The sequence below is a fragment of the Parasteatoda tepidariorum genome, chromosome 5 (assembly GCF_982258835.1).
Source record: "Parasteatoda tepidariorum strain Cologne lab strain chromosome 5, Ptep-v5.0, whole genome shotgun sequence".
Taxonomy (NCBI): Eukaryota; Metazoa; Arthropoda; class Arachnida; order Araneae; family Theridiidae; genus Parasteatoda; species Parasteatoda tepidariorum.
Genome location: NC_141759.1, coordinates 25,121,540 through 25,143,664, shown reverse-complemented (window position 1 = coordinate 25,143,664; position 22,125 = coordinate 25,121,540). Strand labels below are relative to the sequence as shown.

At 33.2% G+C, this 22,125-nt stretch overlaps 2 protein-coding genes across 2 annotated transcripts; both read right to left on the bottom strand.

Annotated features, from left to right (window-relative positions):
* Nucleotides 1-359: 359 nt before the first annotated feature.
* LOC147808705 (toll-like receptor Tollo) lies at nucleotides 360-3,076 on the bottom strand. The gene is made up of 2 exons (XM_087165224.1): nucleotides 2,920-3,076; nucleotides 360-690 (listed from the first exon to the last, which is right to left on the bottom strand). Exons 1-2 carry the CDS (start codon nucleotides 2,976-2,978, stop codon nucleotides 399-401), a joined length of 351 nt encoding a protein of 116 aa, XP_087021350.1. The 5' UTR covers nucleotides 2,979-3,076; the 3' UTR covers nucleotides 360-398.
* Nucleotides 3,077-6,054: 2,978 nt separating this feature from the next.
* Nucleotides 6,055-17,994, bottom strand: LOC107437227 (protein toll-like). The gene is made up of 5 exons (XM_087162698.1): nucleotides 17,976-17,994; nucleotides 15,743-15,999; nucleotides 9,332-9,643; nucleotides 8,207-8,348; nucleotides 6,055-6,266 (listed from the first exon to the last, which is right to left on the bottom strand). The coding sequence occupies exons 1-5, from the start codon at nucleotides 17,992-17,994 to the stop codon at nucleotides 6,055-6,057; spliced, it is 942 nt and encodes a 313-aa protein (XP_087018824.1).
* Nucleotides 17,995-22,125: the final 4,131 nt, after the last annotated feature.

Below are 22,125 nucleotides of genomic sequence, written 5' to 3'. Positions count from 1 at the left end.
GATCTTTGTTTCTATAGTACTGATTAATGAACGACAGCAGGACTATAGGTTCGATAGATTCCCCAGATTTTACGAGCACGTACATCGCATGTACTCATTGGGTCTCAGTGGAGTCGAGGATTGAACTCTACCCCCTCTGAACCGGAGTTAATATAATTGTATCTTTAACTACCATGAATAAAATAGCATGTATCTCATGGGAGCTCCTGGAGTTACAATGCAAAACTGAATAAATTCAAAATGTATTAACTGAATAAATTCATAATGTTTAATTTTTTTCTGACTGCATATTTCAATGTTTCTCACAAACTGCAATTTTTATATATTTTAGTTATGAAAAAATAAAATTATAGATCCATCAAAGGTTAAATTTATTAAGCTAAAATTTCTCGACGTATTTAGAGTTCTTGTATCAAAGGCACATCATCAGGTTGGTCATCTAGCAGTTCATAATCATTAATATTCGAACTTTTTTCAGGCATTTCGTATCGCAACATTTCCCAGAATAACTTTTGTCTGAACTTGAGACACCTTGAAAATTCCATCACTAGCTTCAGACTCTGATCCATCTCTTTCTGGGGAGGAAGGGGTCCAAACTTCACAAGGATGATCCGATGCAATTTCTTCTCCAATGAATTCGCAAATGCCACTCTAAATATCTCCATGCAGAACTCGTTTCTCAGATAGTGCCTATCCAAGAATAGAATCAGACATCAGATTCAATGCAGACTATTTCTTTTTCTGCATTTTTCAAAATAAAATGAAACAATTAAGTTGTGTGTTTTAAAAAAGAATAAACCTTAATTATAAATTTAATTAGGCTACCAAACCTGTCAGTTTTCATCCATATATAGGTACTTATTGTAAAATTGTGTCAACAGGTTTCATATACTAGTGAATTGAGATTTAATAAATGCAGTGGTTGTTACACACACACACACACACACACACACACACACACACACACACACACACACACACACACACACACACACACACACACACACACACACACACACACACACACACACACACACACACACACACGCACACGCACACGCACACGCACACGCACACACACACACACACACACACACACACACACACACACACATCTTCTTCAGATATGACGTATTCTCGTACACCAGGTTTTTAATATGACCCCAAAGGAAAAATTCCAAGCAGGTTAAATCAGGAGAACGTGTTGACCAGGAAACTGGATAGCACACACCAGTTCAATGCTGACCGTAGACAGCGTCCAGGTGATTCCTGACGTTCCGATTGAAGTGAGCTGGGACTCCATCGTGCTGGAACCACATTCGTCTGCGAACAGCTGGAGGAATATCTACCAGAAGTTAGGGTAAAACCTCCTGTAGGAAGATGTTGTATGTATGGCTAGTTACACGACTAGGTATAATGTACGGTCCTACTAAGTTATTGTGCACAGTGCCTGCCCAAACTTTAATGGAAAACCTTTCTTGGTACGCGTGTGCTATTGTGCCATATGGGTTGCCATGAGCCCACAGGTGAGAATTACGGATGTTAAACACACCCGACCTCATCAGTAAATAAAACATCTGCTGGAAAGGTTGGATTGGCTGCCGTCTGCTGTAGGTATCAACGAGCAAAGTAGAGACGTGGAAGATAATCGTCAGGGGTCATTGCTTGCACTCTCTGTAAATGATACGGATGCATTCCGTCTTCATGTAAAGTTCTCAAAATAATTTGATGGCTCACACACAACGCACGTCCTACAGCTCTCGAGCTTGTCGAAGGATTATTCTCTACTGTGTTTAGTATTCTGGCTTCCACTGCAGGAGTTCTGCGATATCTTCCAGTGCCTGGAAGCATAAAACTATCCACTTGTGCGTTCGACGATCCGGCTGATTTCTATCCGGGAATCGCTCCCTGTACATCTTCTGAACAGTTTCCTTGAGCAGCCACATACATGAAATGCATGTCAGCAAGCTCCACATTGGTGAAACGATGCGTGATGTTTCAGATTCGTGCGGGAAATGATGAATCCAGCTACCAAGCGCTTTTGTAAGCCGCAGCCATCAGCGCTCCCTACCGGCTTAAGGCGGCATTACCGCACACACAATCCTATACGATATGCTGATTTAGGTCCCCTCTATCTACCTTTACATTTTTGGCATATATTTTAGGACCACCCTGTATATATATATATATATATATATATATATATATATATATATATATATATATATATATATATATATATATATATATATATATATATATATATATATATATATATATATATATATATATATATATATAAATTAGTTTTATGGAGTGGTAAATAAAATTAATTTTCTAAACCTAGAATCAAATTTTAAAACATGAATTTTGTTATCACTTAAAGTCTATCAAGTTGCCCTTTCTACATTTGTAAGAATGATCTCTAGGAATAAAACATTTTTTTTTACCTTTTTGTTTCGATAAAGAAAACAGTTCCTTCAATTATTAAATTTATTGGTTATTAAGGAATTTTAATTATTTTATCAGATAATAAATTTAAAGCATAGTTCATTTAAGTATTCATAAATGTAAATATTTTTTTATTTAATTACTTTTTAACTTTTGTAGTGCGTTAAACTTAAACAAATAGCAGATCCCTAAATGAGAAAAAATGGTAGTAAAAGTCTTTAAGCTAAGTGGATCATGGCTTTACCTATATCATATCATTGAGACAAGTGCATGAACCTCATCCCCATCTATAACTAGCAAACTAAAGTTTTGATCAAGCTTCTTATTATTTCCAATTACTTTAATTTTCTCCAGCAAAGTGCTTAAACTACTTATCCAACAACCACACGGACAGCTGATCTCACTGTGTTAAACTGCTTTTATATTGATTGAATTTAGGCTAAAAATAGTTAAGAGAATGACACTTACTTAGTGAGTAAAATGACTGTTCGTTTGCTATCCACCACTCGTTCCATTAGATAGTTCATTTCAAAATTTCCTGCTTTGAGGTCTCTCTGGGGGACAAATAATTTATAAAATGGATATTTCTCTTCCAGCTCTAAGAAAATGCAAAACAATCAATGGTTTAAAAAACAGTTTATTTACTGCTTCAACGTAAAAAAATATCTTTCATGCATTCGGAATTAGAATAAGAAGATGTAGGAAAAGAGAAAGAAGATGATGGTGTAGAAGAAAAAGCAGAAGAAGGGCGAAGGAAAAAAAAAAGAAGAAAACAAAGAGAGAATGAGTTATAGAGAATGAGCAGAAATAGGAGAAGAGAATGAGTTGAAGGAGTAGAAGGAAAAGAGTTGAAGTAGAATTAAGAAGAGTAGAAGTAGAAGAAGTAGAAGAATATGAAAAGGAAGAAAAAAAAGAAGTATAAAATATAGAATAACGAAAACAATCAATGGTTACAAAAACATTTTATTACCTCCTTCTAGCTTAAAAAATATTTTTCATGCATTTGGAATACGAATAAGAATAAGAAGATGTAGCAGAAGAAGAAGCAGATGATGATGTAAAAGAAAAAGTAAAAGAGGGGCGAAGGAAAAAAAAGAAGAAGACGAGAAGAAGAGAATATGTTGAAGAGAATGAGCAGAAGTAGGAGAAGAGAATGAGTTGAAGTAGAATTAAGAAGAGAATGAGTATAAGTAGAAGAAATTGAGAAGAAGAAGAATATGAAAAGGATGAATAAAATGAAGCAAAAAATAGAGAAAAAAAGTAGAGGATAAAAAATTAAATGCTGATCTAATGAAAAAAAACAGCAGTGTGTTGTTTTCATATGTGAAATCGTATTTAATTTTCTTTTAAATAGAAGTTATGAAATCCCATATTATTATCAAATCCTGTCTACCTGTTTAGGGTTAAAACTGGAACATTTTCCTAAATGTATGAAACAATAGAGCATAGCTGACAAATTTTACACCAAATAAGATATGTTTTTACTAGTGGTAGTGACACAAAAATTACATTGAACATACCCGACATAGAAAACTTCCCAAATATTAGCGAAATGGTATTTGAATTACAATTATAGACCATTTTTTTATTTTGCGAGATATTAAACAAACCGTCATTTAATTATCATATGTTTACATGAATGTTTAATTTATTTATTTGTAATATCGGTGAAAACAAATTTAAATAAAAATTTATGCTGCTTAGAAAAATGGTACAAAAATATAAATTTATGTCATAAGAAACAAAATTATTGCTACCACCGTAAATTCAATAATATAATTTGACAAAAAATTCATAAAACTCTGTAAAATGACATTTATAATTGCAAACAGTTCCTCTGTGGACTGATTGTTTTGACACTGTTCATAGTAGCACAATGAATTCCAGCATCACTGGCTGCGGTCAGTGCGCCTAGGGTGTGTGGTGTTGATTTCCGTTTAACTGTTCTACCGTGAAAAGCTCGACTTCCTGCAGGCCGTTTTGCTACCGAAACAGGGAAGCCACCCCTTTGCGATCTTGGATCGTGTAAACAATCATCCAAGAACTTGGTCCAACTTCTTGGACGATAGTAGAGCAAGTTCTACTTTCCATCCAAGTTTTTCCTCCCTTAACCCTTTCGCGCCGACTGTCACAAATACGTGACAGCATAAAACCGTATCACTCAGGGTAAAAAGATAAAACTGGTAATCAAAGTTTTTCTTTAGCAGTTTATTTGTGGGCGGAGTTATAATTGTTTGATTTATTTAACTCACCAATACTTTGTTCAAAATAAAACTATTTAGTTATACTTTGAATTAACATTGATCATTTATATGATTAAACTAACAATAATTAAAGTAAAAGCAAAGTAAGTCTGTCAAATTAGCAACGACTACATTTAAGTTACCGTTTTTTATTTAATTACAACTTGATTCTGATTTTGTACGAATGCTTTTCTGACTCACCCGTCCCCAAGGGGTTAACCAATCAGCGTCTTATAGGTTTTGTGACGTCAACAAGCAGGTAGCAAATTATGTCATTTTGTTGTCTGTTTTCATATAATTTAGGTGCAGGTCGTCGGGCTACCGAAGCGGGGGTGCAATCCCCTCTGCAGAGGATCCCAATTCTGATGGCTCGTCTTCAGATCATCCTCAGGAATATTTCCCAGACCGTCGCCAATAGCCCATTGTGTAGGTTTAGTGCGACGTAAGCCAATAATAAAACAGCAAACAAAATGTTGTAAAAAGTTAATCAGGACTTGCAGAACCATACCAAACATTATTTCACTAGTATTAGCATTATTTTACTAGTACACATGCAGGGTTGTGCAAGACATGCGAAGAGGCTTGTTGTAATTTCAGTGGGACTAAAACCCACTACCTCCACGCTACAGAGCTTTCGATGAGTCAGCAAGGACGCTTGGATAGTTTATCTAGAGTTAATATAGAAGTTTATCCATTATTTTGATAAGCATCTATATCCTTCAATTGTTTAAATATATTATCAAGGCAGAGTTATTAAAAATTATATTTTGTTATCCCTTGAAATAGAAAAAATAAATATTCCCCGAAAATCGGGCACTTGGCAACTATTCTTAAAAAAATTAGAGACATAAATATTCAATTTTCATCAAATTCTCCTTTAATTTTCATCACACTTTAATAAAAATATGTCAGTATTTTGTAACTCTGTTTTACAATACCTTTCGCAGGGCTGCCAACTTTCAACACTTTTTGTAAAAGTTTATTGTAGTGGTAACTATTTGTATGTTTAAATATATTATTTTTTGTTCATTTAAACTTATTTTCCACACTACTGTATATAAATTATTTAAAAGTTCATGTACGTGTTGTGCATGAACCTAAAAGTCATTTATCACTTTGTAACAGTTCTTTCGTGGTAGGGATTTTAAAATGTTAGCTACATTGCAAACAATTCTGAAAGTATTTTTTTCTTAAATGTCTAACACTCTATAAAATATTTTGCAAAAAGCGTATTAGTTAGCAAGGCCTGCTTTTGTCTCACTTCAAAATAATATAAAATTTCAATCTGACGTTCTGAGGATTTTGCTACCACACGATTATGAATTGTTTTAAGAAAATGTAAAATAAGAAGCTGAGATGTTTAAACATTTTTAAACTTGCCTGGCAGAAAGTGTTTTCGGACCCTAGCAGCGTCTTCATCAGTGAACGAAATATAAGCATCGAATAGTTTTCCATCATCTCTTCTGTCTCGTTTCTTGAAACATTTCCATCCTCTCGAATAGAGCCACACTTTTAAATGATATCGATATCGGAAATACAATAAAATGGAGGCCACTGTCATTATTAGAATCACTGCAAGGTGGGGATAAAAACAATTATTTTTTGAAAATAGATTATTAATAATATATACACCTAAAATTAGCTAACATATCATTCAAAATTTTGACAAACATTCAAATTGAAATAACAGTTTTTTTTATTTGTTCAAAATAATGATTAGAAAGCTTTACTGGAAAATAAAAAAAAATTGCCCACATTAACTTTACTCTCTAGTTTTATCGAATCTGGCCGAAAAAAAGCTGGGCTGTCAACTTTGTGCGCTTTTTGGAAAAATTTCTTCTAGTGGTAGCTGAGTTAATGTTTCAATGTATGATTCTTTATTTTGTAAATTTGATTTAAATTTATTCAACACACCAATACATTTAAATGATAAGAGAGAGGAGAAATAAATTTCCCTCTCTAAATTTGTTTTCGATATATTTTTTAATATCCTGAAACGTTTGAGAACAATATTGAGGCATAGGACTAATATTAAGGTAATATTTTCTGGGTAGAATTCTACAAAGTAATAATAAAATCGAAATATACACTATATACATGAATAATGTCAACTTCATTTGCTTGTTTTCTTTTCTTTTCTACTTTGTTGTTTGGTTCAATTTAATAAATCAGTTTTAATAAAACAAAGAAAGCTCTAAAATACAAATTGTTCTTACAAAGTTGATTTATAATATTATCCCCCCTCTTCCCAATCCATCCAAAGCCTGAAACATGAGGTCGAGTAATCCCAGATAGCACTGCAAGGTTAATTTTAATGTCAGCAGGAACCTTTATCGCAACCCCTGTACAAGGGTTATAAATGATTAGCAAATAAACCCTGCAAGCGTGAAATTTAGCTATGCTACCAATGTTCGCGTTAATTTTGCAAAAACAACCCTTTTATAGCGAGATTGAATCTGAGTGTGCAAAACAGGGCTAGAAAAACCTTCTGAAATCACGAATTAATCATCCTTTGCAAATTGACAGTAGAAAACTGAGTTTCCAAACCGAGGATAAATTCATATTCCCAAGATTTCTCTTAAAATTTATAACCATCAGTTAAACATGGTTTATTTACGCAGACTGTTATACACTTTCTTGAAAACACTAAAAGCGAAAAAGTAAAATCAATTGGGTCTGATTACAAGTTTTCAACACAAACATAATTCTGCACTTCAGAGATTGAACAAAGTTAGAAGGAAGAAAAAGGCAAAAAGAAGGTTTTCAGTAAACGACGAAAAAATCTAATTTTTGTTACATTTTGCATACTAATAGTTCTATCAAGTTTAAAAAAGATTTATTAGTCAGCCTTTATATACCATCCAAATGAAAATACAACGTTTAACGTAGTGTTGCATACTATCTGGATTATCATTTACAATATAAAGGGTACCCAACAGTTTGCAATTGGTTTAATACCGTTTTTTTTGGGGGGGGGGATTTCTGGGATTTTTTTGATTTTTGAACTATCTATACAGTGGTTTATATGATGGAAGGGCCGGTATACTCTGGTTGGCAGGGTCTCAGGCGCATGTGTAAGAGGTCCTGAGCCCGGACAGCTGAAAACTCTCCGTGTCTTAAATGGTAACAGGTGCATGTTGAATCTGTCGGATCATAAAGTCCTCCATTTTCCCATAACAAATTATACCTCTGGGGTACTGTAAATGGAGATTGATTGTTATCTGGTTCAGGTTAGAATAGCGATCTGTGGATGAATGAATGGATATATGAATGACTCCGCCTTTTAAACGGGCTGTGAGGAGTGTACAGCTGAAGTCGTATTTTTGGCCATAGATGACACCACTGATAAACATGAAATGCACCCTCACCATTAAATTCGCTTAATTTCACCGAGGTTACTTGCTGATATAGGTACAAAGTGGCATTAGAAACAACAACATAGATGATAAAGGAAAAGAAACTTTTCGCATAACTTTTTTGTAGTTCAAGAAATGATTGGTATTGATACTTACCCGCACCACCTACTCCCATTAAGATATAGTTCCGTATCAGTTTAGGACAAAGCTCGATTTCACTCAGAGTAATTATTACTTTCCCTCTCAGACTTTCTCTGTCTTCTTCAAAGCTGCATCGTGCCTCGTTTACATCTAAAATCTGAAAATATTTCAAAATTTTGAAATTTTTTAAAATGTTGTAATACCGTCAAATATGGTTACTTTGCCTAGTTTTAAATTTCGATTAAAAATTTCACATACTTCAGTTAGAGAGTAATTAAAATCCCCAATTAGAGGGTGAAATCGATGTATAATAATTAAATTCATTTTCATTTCTTTCCGTTTTCTTAAAAATTCAAAAATATGTTACACAAACTTATCCTTTCTACCGGAGTATTTTGATGCGTAACGTTGTACTTATGGGGGTGTTAGAGATGCTCTGTATTCAAAGTGCTTCAAAAGTCAACTTTTTGGAAATATTTCCTTCATGAGGTGGAGGGTCAATTAAGCAAAAGTATGAATCTAAACAGTTAAATATTTTAATAATAGTTAATTATTCTTAATATATATATATATATATATATATATATATATATATATATATATATATATATATATATATATATATATATATATATATATATATATATATATATATATATATATATATATATATATATATATATATATATATATATATATATATATATATATATATATATGTGTGTGTGTGTGTGTGTGTGTGTGTGTATAAAGAGAGAGATAGTTGCTGTGAAGAATTCTTCCACGACTTTATAAAAAGATAATATAACAGCTAGATGAAGTTACGGCTAGAGAGTTATATAGTTTGTCTAAAATAAGAACTTCCCTAGTCATCCGTCTGGACCAGTGGTGGTGACTATGGCAACGAGGTATTTTAATTAGGGTTGTGGGGTCATTGCATTGGATAGGCTTTGTTTCTGATCGGCGAGAGAAAAGGAATCCTTTCTTCGATCTACTCTGTTACCCCTAGAGTGAAAAGAAGCTACCCTCCCTGAAATGCGCTATTCTTGTTTCCATTGCAGCAAACGATCTCAGACTTTGTGGCGAGGGGAATTCTTACCGTATACAAACTCTTACCTTAGAGCTTTCCGCCAAACTTACCTTAGAGCTTTCCGCCATCATCCACTTTCTGAAAGGAAGAGTATCACAGTCACACTGCCATGGATTATGAGATAGGGTGAAAGTCTTGATATTAGACGGCGGATTGTTGAAGAATCTTGTGATATTGTTTTCTGCCAGTAAGAGAACCTCTACGTTATTCGGAAGACTAAAGTCCAATTGTGAAATAAAGTTGCGTTCCAGATTCAAGGTACGTAGCTTGGACATAGGAGGAAGGTTGAGCTCGATTGGATTATACAAAAAGTTTTCTCGAAGATTTAGTTCAATCGTCAGTTCTGGAAATCTACTAGGAATCTAACAAAATGGTAAGAAATTTTAATGAATAGAAATATCTTAAACATTATGTACGTATACAATGCGCAAAGTATGAAACGGACCACGCAGAATAACATTTGACATAATGATCGGATCTTCACTTTCTTAATGGATCGAGGGGGTGAACTCAAATATGCTAATTTCCATGAATAATATTTTAAATTACGAAAACAGACCCAAAAAATGCGATTTCTATGAATGAACCTACCTTTTTATTTGATGCATTCGGATTTCTGAACCCCAAAATTTAGGGGTTAGACGCAATTCGATAAATCTGTTCGTGATATTTATGCAATGGTCAATCTGATATTATGCAATCCAATAAATATGGTCGGGAGAGCGGTCAAATGTTCGGACCCCTTAATTTTTATCTTAAAAACAGTTTAAACGAATAAAATTTGCACACAATTATAAAATTTGTTTTTCTAAAAATAATTCCATAAAAAAAACTTTTGCATGACATTCTTTGTAATTGTTTAATATTTTATTTAATACTCGTCAAAAAACTTTTGATTTGTATGGATTGCAACTTTTTATATCATAACATATATGATGCAAAAAGTTGCAATCCATAACCTATATGAATTTGATACTATTTTAAAATTGTATGTCAAATTAAAAACGAAAAAGTAATCACAGATATGTAAATTAAACATAATCTTTTTGAAAAATATTTAGTTTAAAATAAGTTTACCTAACTATTTTTAAAACAGTTAAAGTAATAAAATCAATTTTACTTTAAAATAACTTTTCAAGTGTGATCCTATGTGTTTTAAATAAAAATTATTTTCACTGCAAAATTTAATATCTGACCTTTTTCAGCTTTCAGAAAATTTTGCTGTTAACATTATCCTTTATTCTTATTCCAATCTAAACAAGGAAAATACGAAGAAACTGTGAAAAAACTATAGATAAAAAGATATTTTTTAATTATCATTTTACAGTTTGAAAAAGCATAAATTTTACTCAAATCTCACATTTTACTATAATTGAACCTATCCAGAAGACAAGGAAACTCCTGGATCAGTACCCTCAGAGTTATTGATTTATTATGGAAACATGTGAGACTTTGCTATTCAACGGATTTAATGTGCATCAGTCACCATTTACTAGACGGGAGGTCTTCGGCCGGTCAGGGATCGAACAAACGAATTCTTTTATATGAGCCCAGAGGCCAACCAACCAGGCTATCACGTCCCTATAAGGCTTTTTTTTTAAAAAAAATTAAGGTGCTAACATAATCTTTTTTTTCCACATAAAATTCATTGCAATTGATTAATGGAACATTTCTAATCATAATAAAATGATAAACATCGTCCCTGAAATAGGTGGGAAAAGAAGGAGATGCCAACTCTTCCGGTTTTCCCGGAAGATTCTTTTTTTCATATTTAAAGTGCTCACAAAATTCATGTTATTTCACTAAACCTTTTGAATTATATTAATAATTATAAATGAGTTTGACCACCACTACTCATAAATAATTACAACAGATATACAAAAAGCATATAAGACCTCACTATAGCAAACTTCACCCTGGTTAAAATATAAATATCTTTTTGAGTAAAACTGTTTTTCGGTAATTGTTTTACTACCACTGGGAAAATCCATTCTCGAAAAGTCTGAATGAATGTTTGCAGGTATGGAGATTGAAGAGGTAAAAACAGGAGTGGTATAGGGGCCACTTTGTACGGTCGCTGAGATTCTTCTTATTTGTAGAAACGTTTATATTTCAACGTAAAAATCTTTAATTTTAAAAGGTATGTTTTAAATTGTTTTACCTACAAGGGCAAAACACTTATTCTAAGAAATGTATACAGGATTGGTTAATGATTGATATTTGGCGCCTCCCTGGCCGAGCTGTATCGCTTTCCTAGCTCTGTACAAAGCGTCTAGGGAGTGGGTTTGAACCCCGATGTTACCCTGGATGTATTTTCTTGATATCATTCTCTGCATTTTGCTATCTGTCCTTCTATTTAGCAAAGGTTTTTAAGCCTAAATGTATTACACAAGCCTGAAAATGTATGCAATTCCAATAAACCAATTTATACTGCCAATTGCATTCTGCTCAACATTTTATTTTTTATATTTATAATTGATTTTTGTTTTAGCAAATTTCATTCAATTTGAGTTTTATTACCGATAAATTTAAATAGCTTAACCTATTCCGGTACATTGTAGCCAGTCTGGTAACACTAATTTAACCCTTTCGTACCGGACGGGACATGTGCTATCCCAGTTTGGTAAATTTTTGATATTAAGGCTGGGACAACATATGTCCCAGTTACTGAAAAATATCTATGACAGAAAATAACGCCCACTTTGGTCTCCAAACCGATTTTAAGGCCGTCTCATCGTTCTGAGTCCATAAATTTCTCACGTCAATCGTTCCAGGTCTAATCAAGCAAGCCGACAGCTTGCTCCGGACAGCGAATAAATATTTTCGAGTGGTAGTTTATTAATTGTGATTTTTGTTTTAATAAATTCAATTTATTAGGTTTACAGCCACCACTATTTCTAAATAATTCGTAGGCTTATTCGAAGGCTGCTTCCTCTGATTAAGGGTCGAAGTGAGTCGAAAGAGAATTTACCGTGATAACAAGTTGACACAGCTCGCTTATATTAGTGAGTCTTCTGAAACTGAAAACGCTGATTGATTGTTTTTGTGAACAATGATTTGTTTGATGATGAAGTTGAGAACCAGAATCCACTATCATTTTCATAGTCCCATCCAACTAACTTTGCACCACAAATGCCACTGGTTACTTACATCAAGGGTCACACAAATTTCTATATTGGCAACGAAGCCACCGAAGTGGTTTCATTCATGAAGATCTTTCCCAAAAGCTTATTCATTTACATTGCCCAATGTACGAACGAAAGTATAGAAATGGAAAGGAAGAACATTTGGAAATGCGAGCAAAGAAGTCAATAAGCAAAGGCCCTCCTCCTCCATAACTATGTCAGCGAAACTTTTCAATGTTGGAAACCATTTCCCAATTGAGGGAAAAGCCCGCAGAAGCTGTGCATGGTGTGCAAAAATGAATAAAGAGGCACGCTCGAAAATAGTGTGTACCTCTTGCAACGTAGTAGCACTGTGCAAGAATTGTTTCCAGCTCTACCACACCCTCAAGAAATCCAGACTTTATACTGTTGTTCCTCCACTACTTTCAATTTTTTCAAATTTTTACCTTTCTTATTTTATAACTGTTAATTTCGAAAAGTGTTTATAAATAAATATGTTAATAAAAATGTTAATGCAAATGTACATGAAAATGTTTATAAAAATAAACGATGCCTAAAATAATCATCAAAATTTTAAGTAATATGTCAATAAAAATGAGTTATTGACTCCAGAATTCCGGCCGGGACATACCCTGTCCCGGGGTTAAGATGCTTTGGGCTTACGGCGGGACATATGCTGTCCCATCAATGAAGGTTGTGAAATAATTGTTATTGATTGCGCGCTGTTATGGGGACGTTTATGCGTCTCCAAAACCTTCAACCTTTTAGGCATAAAAGTTATTTTATCTAATAATTGCTTGGAGGAGAAATAACTGATCCCGGTAATGGGGCGCACTTGGACTGATTTTTCGCCGTATTGAAAGGGTTAAGGCATACAGCAAACTTCTAGAAATGTAAAACTAATTGCTTTTAAACGCGTGCACTATTCTTTAAACATTAAAGAGACAAAGTATATCGTTGCAGTAAGATTATTGTCTATTGTCGCAATTAATTTATTCCTTGATCAAAATTTTCGATCGCAATTTACTGTTCCGAAAAATGTTAACCCCTTGGGGACGGTTGATTAAGAAAAGCATTCGTACAAAATCAGAATCAAGTTGTAATTAAATAAAAAACGGTAACTTAAATGTAGTCGTTGCTCATTTGACATACTTACTTTGCTTTTACTTTAATTATTGTCAGTTTAATCATATATATCATATATATATAAATAATCATATTTATATAATGTTTAATCATATATATATAATGTTAATTCAAAGTATAACTAAATAGTTTTAATTTGAACTAAGTAATGGTGAATTAAATAAATGAAACAATTTTAACTCCGCCCACAAATAAACTGCTAAAGAAATACTTTGATTACCAGTTTTATCTTTTTACCCTGATTGATACGGTTTTATGCTGGCACGTATTTGTGATAGTCGGACCGATAGGGTTAAACATTTTCGCGTTTCAAGCCATCTAATTTTCTTACGAATGTGCCAACTATCTCCACTTTGAAAAAAAAAATATTTTCCAGTGGTAATGAATTTTAAGTGATTTTTAGTTTGGTATATTTTTTTTCAAATAATTTTTCCACCGCTACATATCAAGAATTCAAAGTATCGCATGAAGTGCAACCTTTTTTGCAGTCATCTCGTGAAGACTTTTTTATAGAGTAGGCGGAATTATCCTTATTTAAAAGTTAACTATACAATTCTCCACTAACTTATTAAAACTTTTGTAGAAAGCGGAGAAGTTGGCAAACTTCATCTTAGTGTGTTGTAAGTTTTGGCTAAACGTGAATTAAATGCCTACTTATGATGCACTTCAATTAGAGCTACCTTCACCCGCTTTTAACCAGAGATTTTTGAAAATTTTTCTTGTACATAACCTAACATTATTGGATTCGATCATATAATTTTATACTTGATAATAATTATTTCTTTCTTTTATGTTTATATTTTGCTCTACGTGAGTAAGTTTTGTAAGAAATTAATATTTCTATAATTACAAACATACAACTCACATTCCTATAGCGGCTCGTTTATTTTACTTCTACTGTATTTTTTCTAATGGGTTGAAATAATTAAATAAATAGAAAATTTTGCGAATGTTTGCGTTTAGGGCCTTGAAAAAATAAGAAAATCTGAAGAAGAAAAATTAGAAATTGGTTTAAAAACAGGTAAAAGAGTGTTTTTGGACATGGCTCAATATTCGACCAAACTAAATTTTTATCTACATCCCTTATCGGCATACAATCTAGGGCCAATATTGGGTGTATTATTTTGTAACTGGTCCTAGACAAAAATGAATCTTGGTCCAATTTTGAAGCCATTCTGAGACCAATATTCGAAGGCCTAGACACCTCTATATTGATCCTTCTTTGTATACGCAGAAGACTTTTAATAACTTAGTAGCCACTTTTTCCTCAAACCTAATGAGTCGGTGACCGATATCAATAGGTACTTTTCATTTAATAATCACATTTTGCAAACTTTTTTTTTCTTTCTTGGATTAAATTACATTTTTTGAAAAAATTCACTTTTGAAATAATCTACAGCTATAAAAATACTAATTCAAGACTAAAAATAGTATAAATATGTGACAAAATTAAGTTAAACATACTGATTTTGAAGAACTTTACGTAAAAATATTTAGCTAGACAAATTGCAATAAACACGTTGAACGACACGATAATTTTACATGGCTTGCTTGCCCTTTAGGCCACAGTAAATAACTACAAATTAATTTTGCTATTTTTGTAGAAGGTTTATCATGACAATTCTGACAAAAGTGGTGAATTATATAAACCTACGAATTTTGTAGAAATAGTGGTGGATGAAAATCTACTAAATTGAATTTATTAAACCAAGAATCACAATAATTAATTAAATTTTGAATAAATTTTCTGCAATTCCGTAAAAGAGTGTAAGTTTTATAGTTCTTTATCATGCTATACGCTGTCAGTCAGCTGTTTTTCGCGGCCTATGTGAAAGGTCAGTGTCTCTCAGATTCCTTCAAAAAGTGACTCATTGTTTACTTACTTTAAGGCTTCACTTTATTTTACAGATTCGATACGTGATGATTTTCAGGCCAACCTGTAGTACCCATGTTGAGGCGAATTTAAGCACAACTGATAAAATTGTTAATATAAAATAAGATTATTATAAGAGGGTTATAAGAGGGCAAGATAAAATTGTTACCAGGGAGGCGGATTTAAAACATGAAAAGAAATTCAGTAACTTTTCAGAATTCCATTTTCAACAAAGCTTTGTTTTTAATTTAGCTAAATATTATGCAATTATAAAGTTAAATAACCAAATAGATTTTCTGAAAAAAAATAATAAATACTCGACTCAGTCTTCTTGAAGAGCAATTTACATATGCATATCCCTCGTCTTGGTGAGGAACACATGAACATTCGCAAAAACGAGTTGGGCAGTCTTCGTTCGGCCAGGATAGATCTTGCTTTGTCAATCTATTCAACATTTTTGATTTCAAAATGAGTGGTGATGAACAATTGAATTCATTATTTAAATTTATTAACTTAGCATGTTCACTCCATTCTTTGATCCACAAAAGGCGGCAATCACACGCCCACTTATTTCCTGCAACACAAAAAGATAGTAAATGTAATAAATTTCCTAAATTTGGAAGGAATTTGTTAGATATTTGAGCCGGCCGATTTCATACCTGACGAATATTAATAGTAGAATTTTTTTAAGGAATTAAAGGTATTCCAGCGATGGAAAGTGATCTGATTTAAAAAAAATATATTTTTATCATTCTATTCAATTTTTTCATTTAATTTTGCATTCTTAACTACCATAATTTATCGACATTATCAATAATATACATTTAGAAAGAAAATCCTTTGATCATTCTTTTCAGCGATTAATTAGATAAAATTAGAAAGAAAAAAATTCTTCTTTTGATCTCTTTTGGAATCTTTGTTTCTCGTGTTTCAGAACTGTTTCTCAGGCCATCCAGTGTCCCTCACTATTATAATAGTAACTAGCTTACAGAGACTCCAACTACTAAGGATTTTCTGTAGATACAGAAAGAAATTTTATATTTATATTTTAATAAAGTAGAATTAATAGAAAGTCCTTTACGAAATACAAGTAATTTTAAAGCAAATAACATATTATATATAGACGAATATGCTTATAGACTAATAATCTTTTAAAAATATCTGCTTATTTCAAAAAATTTTGCTTCAGTTCACTACCACTAAGAAATATAATTCGAAACTAACGTGAATTCGTAGTAGTTGTGGTTTCTGAAATGCTCCGACGCCAAGTTCTCAAAATATATTTGTAGATAGCATAAATAATGTAAATATTCTTTGCACATATTTGTTTATTTAACACGTTCACGCCGGGTGTTGCGCCTGAAAGCGGGACGGAAAAGAAAAAAAACTGGTTGAAAAACTATTTCGAAATTAGATAATATTCGGGAGGAGTTAATCTATTCTCAGCAATAACAATTCACTGTAAGAAAACTTAAAAAGGCGAAGAAGCAATTCAATATAAAAAGTTAAAAACAATTGGTAGTTAAGGATTTTTATTATTTCCGGAAAAAAACTAAAAAATGAAATTTATTTGTTACCAGTTTTTACTCCGGTGCGCCGCCCGATGAGACAATCTATCATGACCACTGGTGGGTCACCCCGGCGTGAACATGTTAAAATAAGCTTTGACGTGGCCTCTGTGCACCAATGAAGGCCAACTAGGATGAGGTGAGGTAGGAAGATTATGAGTTCAACTTCCCTTTTTATTTCTCAGGTAAATCCAGAATTTTTAATAAGTTTTTCCCCCTTTTTCATGTACTTTTTTAAAATTTTATTTATAACTTATTTATCTCTTGTTTATTATCAATTTGTCCCTTTCTTGTATCATGCCAAATAATTTAGATGATTGACTAGACCTTTGGTAAATGTCTGAAATATATACTAGGTCTAGTTAAGTGCCACGACTGCCCGGTATACCCTGCACTGATATTTTTTTAAGGTGCAGTGCCACTGCCCGACCCTACACTGATGTTTTTTTAAGGTCAAGTGCCATTTCCCGGTATACATTTGCCCAATACTCCAAAGACTGATATTTCTTCGAATCTATCGTCAATAAATATTAAAATATTGAACAAATGTAATTCTATCCGCGAATAAATTAGTATCAAATCGGATGTAATAAATATTTCGGACATTCACCAAAGCGACTATGTGAAAGTCAACAAACACCGATTTCTGTCATTCACAATAACATGCACATCATTTACATAATAACCTCATCAGGAATATATATATATATATATATATATATATATATATATATATATATATATATATATATATATATATATATATATATATATATATATATATATACCGAAGAGCCATTACATTATGACCACCCTCCATCTGTAACAATGGGCTCGCCCAGGAGCAATGTTTTCATGGGGCACATTAGGACCCATAATCCTCATAGAACAATCCCTGACGTCTGTAAGCTACTTGAACATAGTTGTAGACCAGGTTCACCCATTCATGGCAACAGTTTTTCCTGCGGGGGATGGTGTTTACCAACACGATAATGCACCATATCATAAGGGTCGAATTGCCATGGATTGGTTCGAGGAACATTCCAGTGACTTTCACGTCATGTCTTGGCCCCCAAATTCACCCGACCTTAATCCAATAGAGCATTTGTGGTCTTACTTGGAAAACCAAATTCATGCTGCCACGCTACCCCCTCGCAATGTGAGGGAATTTCAGGACCAGTTGGATAAGATAGCCATGAAATTGCAGTATAATATGCACGTAATTCAGTGGAAAGATTATTTGTATGCAAATTTTAGAAATGAAACGTCGTAGGTGATGTAAGTGTACGTAAATCTTGTGGGTCAGCGTGCGCAGGTCAAAGCTGTGATAAAAGGATGAAGAGCATTGAAGTTAAAGACATTCGCTGCAAGTGCAAGTGATTTGTTTTGTGAAACATGTCTTCAAGAAATCATTTAGACGACTTTACTCGAGGAAGAATGATTGGGAAGCTTGAAGAGGGGCGTAGTGTGACCAGTGTCGCCGAAGAGTTCGGGATCAACAAAAGTGTTGTTTCTCGTGCTTGGAATGCCTTTAAAACTACTGGTACAGCTGTTCGGAAGGTTGGTGGTGGCCGTCCAAAGAAAACAACACCAAGAGACGAACGTTACATTGTCCTCCAGGCGAAAAGAAACCGTTTTCAGTCAGCGAGCGCCATATCTCAGCAATTGTGCACAGCCACAGGACGACAAGTATCAAGATTTACAGTGGCCAGACGCCTCCACGAAGGTGGCTTATTTGCTAGACTTCCCGAACGCTGCATACCTTTAAAAGTTAGTCATCGGCGGCACCGTTTAGAGTGGTGCAGAGAACACGAAACTTGGACACCTCATCAATGGAGTCCTCTTCACAGATGAGAGTCGTTTTAGTGCTACAAGCGATTCTCAACGTCAGTTGATCTGGAGAGAGGTTGGAGCTCGATTTCATCCCAATAACATCGCGGAAAGAAATCGTTACGGTGGTCCTGGAGCTGTCGTCTGGGGTGGCATTATGTTGAACGGGTGAACTGAGCTTCAGATCTTCGACCGAGGTTCTGTAACTGGAGACCGCTACTGCAATGAGGTAATCCTACTCCATGTGCGTCTGTTCCGAGGGGCCATTAGACCAGACTTCATTTTTATGGATGACAATGCCCGGCCACACCGTACTGCTAATGTTCAGGAGCCACTGGAAACTGAAGATATCACACGAATGGATTGGCCAGCTTACTCTCCAGATCTAAATCCCATAGAGCATGTGTGGGATGCATTAGGGAGACGTCTTGCGACACGACAGTATCCTCCTGGTAACACCCATGAGCTGAAAGATGCGTTAAAGGAGGGATGGAGACGTTTACCACAAGAACTCCTGGATAATCTGGTGCTTAGCATGGAGAGACGATGCCAAGCAACAATTTCAGTAAGGGGAGGGCATATACCATACTAGGGAACAACTGCCAGTTGTACTTACGCTTCTTCAAGCAATCATGTGTTACGCCAATATATGTCATTTAAAGCCTTTTTTTTCTCTATACCATACTTTAAGCTTTATATTCAATTCTGTGCCATTATTCTTTTACCATCGTTTAAGTACAAAATAATGTACATCATATTCAAATTTCACGTCAATCGTATGATTTCTTGTAGAGTTATGACAAAAAACGCACTTGTTGCTTAAGTTTTGCACACCATTATGTATATATATATATATACATACTGTAGTACATATATATATATATATATATATATATATATATATATATATATATATATATATATATATATATATATATATATATGCAATTCCATATGTGACGGAATGACATTTTAACTTGCAAAATAAAAAGTAATCGAAGTTTCGATGCATCTAATTTCAAATAAACATAGTTTTTTCTCATCTCATACAAGTCATTACAATTGGCATAATACGATTCATTAACTAAAAAAAAGGATTTTCTATTTTTCGATTTTCAACTTCGTGAACTTTTTATTTGCATAACGGAATGACATTTTGGCAACCAAGCTTTTGGCACATTGCTTAGAGCTGGTAACTTCTGCGAATTTTGCAGCTATTACTTTTCAGAACTATTTTTTACTTTTAGTACTAGAGGGCTCCGCCCCCTGCTCGCTGACGCTCGCCAACCCCCGGAGAATTGCTTCGCAATTCTTGCTTGGTTTGCTTCGCAAAACCAAGAATGCTTTGATTTCATATATTTCAATATTAAACTGAATATTAACTGTTATCATCGAAAAGAATTAATTTTCTTAAATGCAGAATAAGCAGTGTGTCAATATCAATGTCACTTTTTTTCGTTGACTACAGTTCCTTCTATGTCCTATTTGTTCTCTAAATGAGCCAAAATTGTCAGAAATTAACATCAATGTGCAGATATAATCTTAATATGAAACTTGTTTAAAAAAATGATAATCACAATAATACAGACTTTGTCCCAAAGAAATGAATATATTTTTATATTTTTAGGCATTACTTGTAAATAAACAAATCGAATTAAGATTTAAAACCAGATTAAACTTACGAATTAACGTTTTAGAAAACAAATAATCAGATTAATCAATACGAAATAAGTTGAGATGTTGTAAAACTGAAGAATGAAATTCTAACTATTTTGTGATTGGTTGCATCTCTGAAAAAGAAAATTCAGAAAATCGCTTTTTTAAGCTTGCCGTTTTCAGACATGTGATTGGCTGTTGTGAACGGCGGTTATTCTTCATTATTAACTGCAAAATCGTGCTTTAAAACTAAAATAAATAAAAATTTAAAATTATGTAAAAGATTTGAATGCCCTAAATGTCTTCCCTGAAAGATTCTGAATGAATTGATTCCTTAATCTTAGATTTTCATCACGTAGTTAAAAAGTTTTTCAGGGGACAAAATTAACTGCAAAAACTTTTTTTTAGAATAGAGAGATAATGTATTAGCAACATAAAATGTGAATTTGGAAAACTAACTCCTGGTTGGCTAGCAGTTATTAACATATATTTGCTGTGACGGAATGACAAAAAGTTTAATAGAAAAATGTCTTCATTTACAAAATATTTTTGTAATTTGTAAGTGATGAACAGAATTCAACGGATAAACAATTTTCAACAGTTTGAAAATTAGGTTCTCTCTTAAGATGTTTTATGTCTAACTTGCCAATGACACATCTATCTTTTTTCTCAGAAAATATATATACATAAATTAATTTTCGTCCCATCTTAGAACTTAATAAAATCTAAATCGTCTTTGTCTATCAAAGTAATTTGCGTCACATATATTCCTTCTTTTTTCCGCAATATGGGACAATGATTAAAGAGCTAACCCCATACTCCTCTGTCATGTTTTTCAAAAAAGTGGCTTTCTTTCAAATCATACACTTAATTTTGGTTATGGTTAAGACTAGAAAGCATTCTAATTTCGATGATAACTTATGAACTCATAATTTAGACTCTTGACGATTTTGATCTCAACTACATGAATCTAGTGCATGTCTCTTGTCCTTGGAAATGTTGCAGTAACAAGTGACCTGCTGAACAAAAACAAAACTTCAATGATTTGTTGCTTCGATTTTATGAAATCATAAAATTCTTTTGCATATTAGGTGTAGTTTTAAAGCTGCCAACATCTTGTTTGGCTTTTTAGAACAAAATCACATTTACATGGTATTTACAAATGCATGTGTTGTGAGGTATTTATGAAATACACTTACCAAAAATGAAAATAAGAACTAAAATGAGATAAGACACACTTTACTTCATTATATGCTTCTTTAAATAAATTAAAAGCCTCTTTTAGCACCATAAGCATGTATTGCTTCAGCACTCTTCGTTACTCTGTTTTAGTTTGTATGACTGAATCCCTCCTACTTAGCGGCATGTAACTAACATCATCTCGACAGTAAATTTTTTTAACCAAAATAAACAGCTCATTGACCCTATTTTCCTCTCTTAAATTAGTTTCTTTTGAGTTCGATGTTAAATACTTCTCATGTAAAGACTGAATTATTTTTTTCCCTTTATTGGTGATTTTGGAAATGAGTGAACAATTTTTTTCACGGTTTACCAAGACTCTGCCATAATTTGTATGGAAAATTTAAATTATTTGTGTGTAAAGAAGTTGGTAGAATTTGATTTTATCTTTGTTTACACAATCTCTG

Bases quoted from the DNA above. Each gene is read 5' to 3' on its own strand.
- LOC147808705 (XM_087165224.1), bottom strand. From the start codon at position 2,978: ATGAACTATCTAATGGAACGAGTGGTGGATAGCAAACGAACAGTCATT. The intron at 691-2,919 runs GTAAGTGTCATT...ATTCTTGGATAG, and splicing joins ACAGTCATTTTACTCACTAA to GCACTATCTGAGAAACGAGT.
- LOC107437227 (XM_087162698.1), bottom strand. The intron at 8,349-9,331 runs GTAAGTTTGGCG...AAATATTTTCAG, and splicing joins TGATGGCGGAAAGCTCTAAG to ATTTTAGATGTAAACGAGGC. The intron at 6,267-8,206 runs GTAAGTATCAAT...CCCACCTTGCAG, and splicing joins AATGGGAGTAGGTGGTGCGG to TGATTCTAATAATGACAGTG.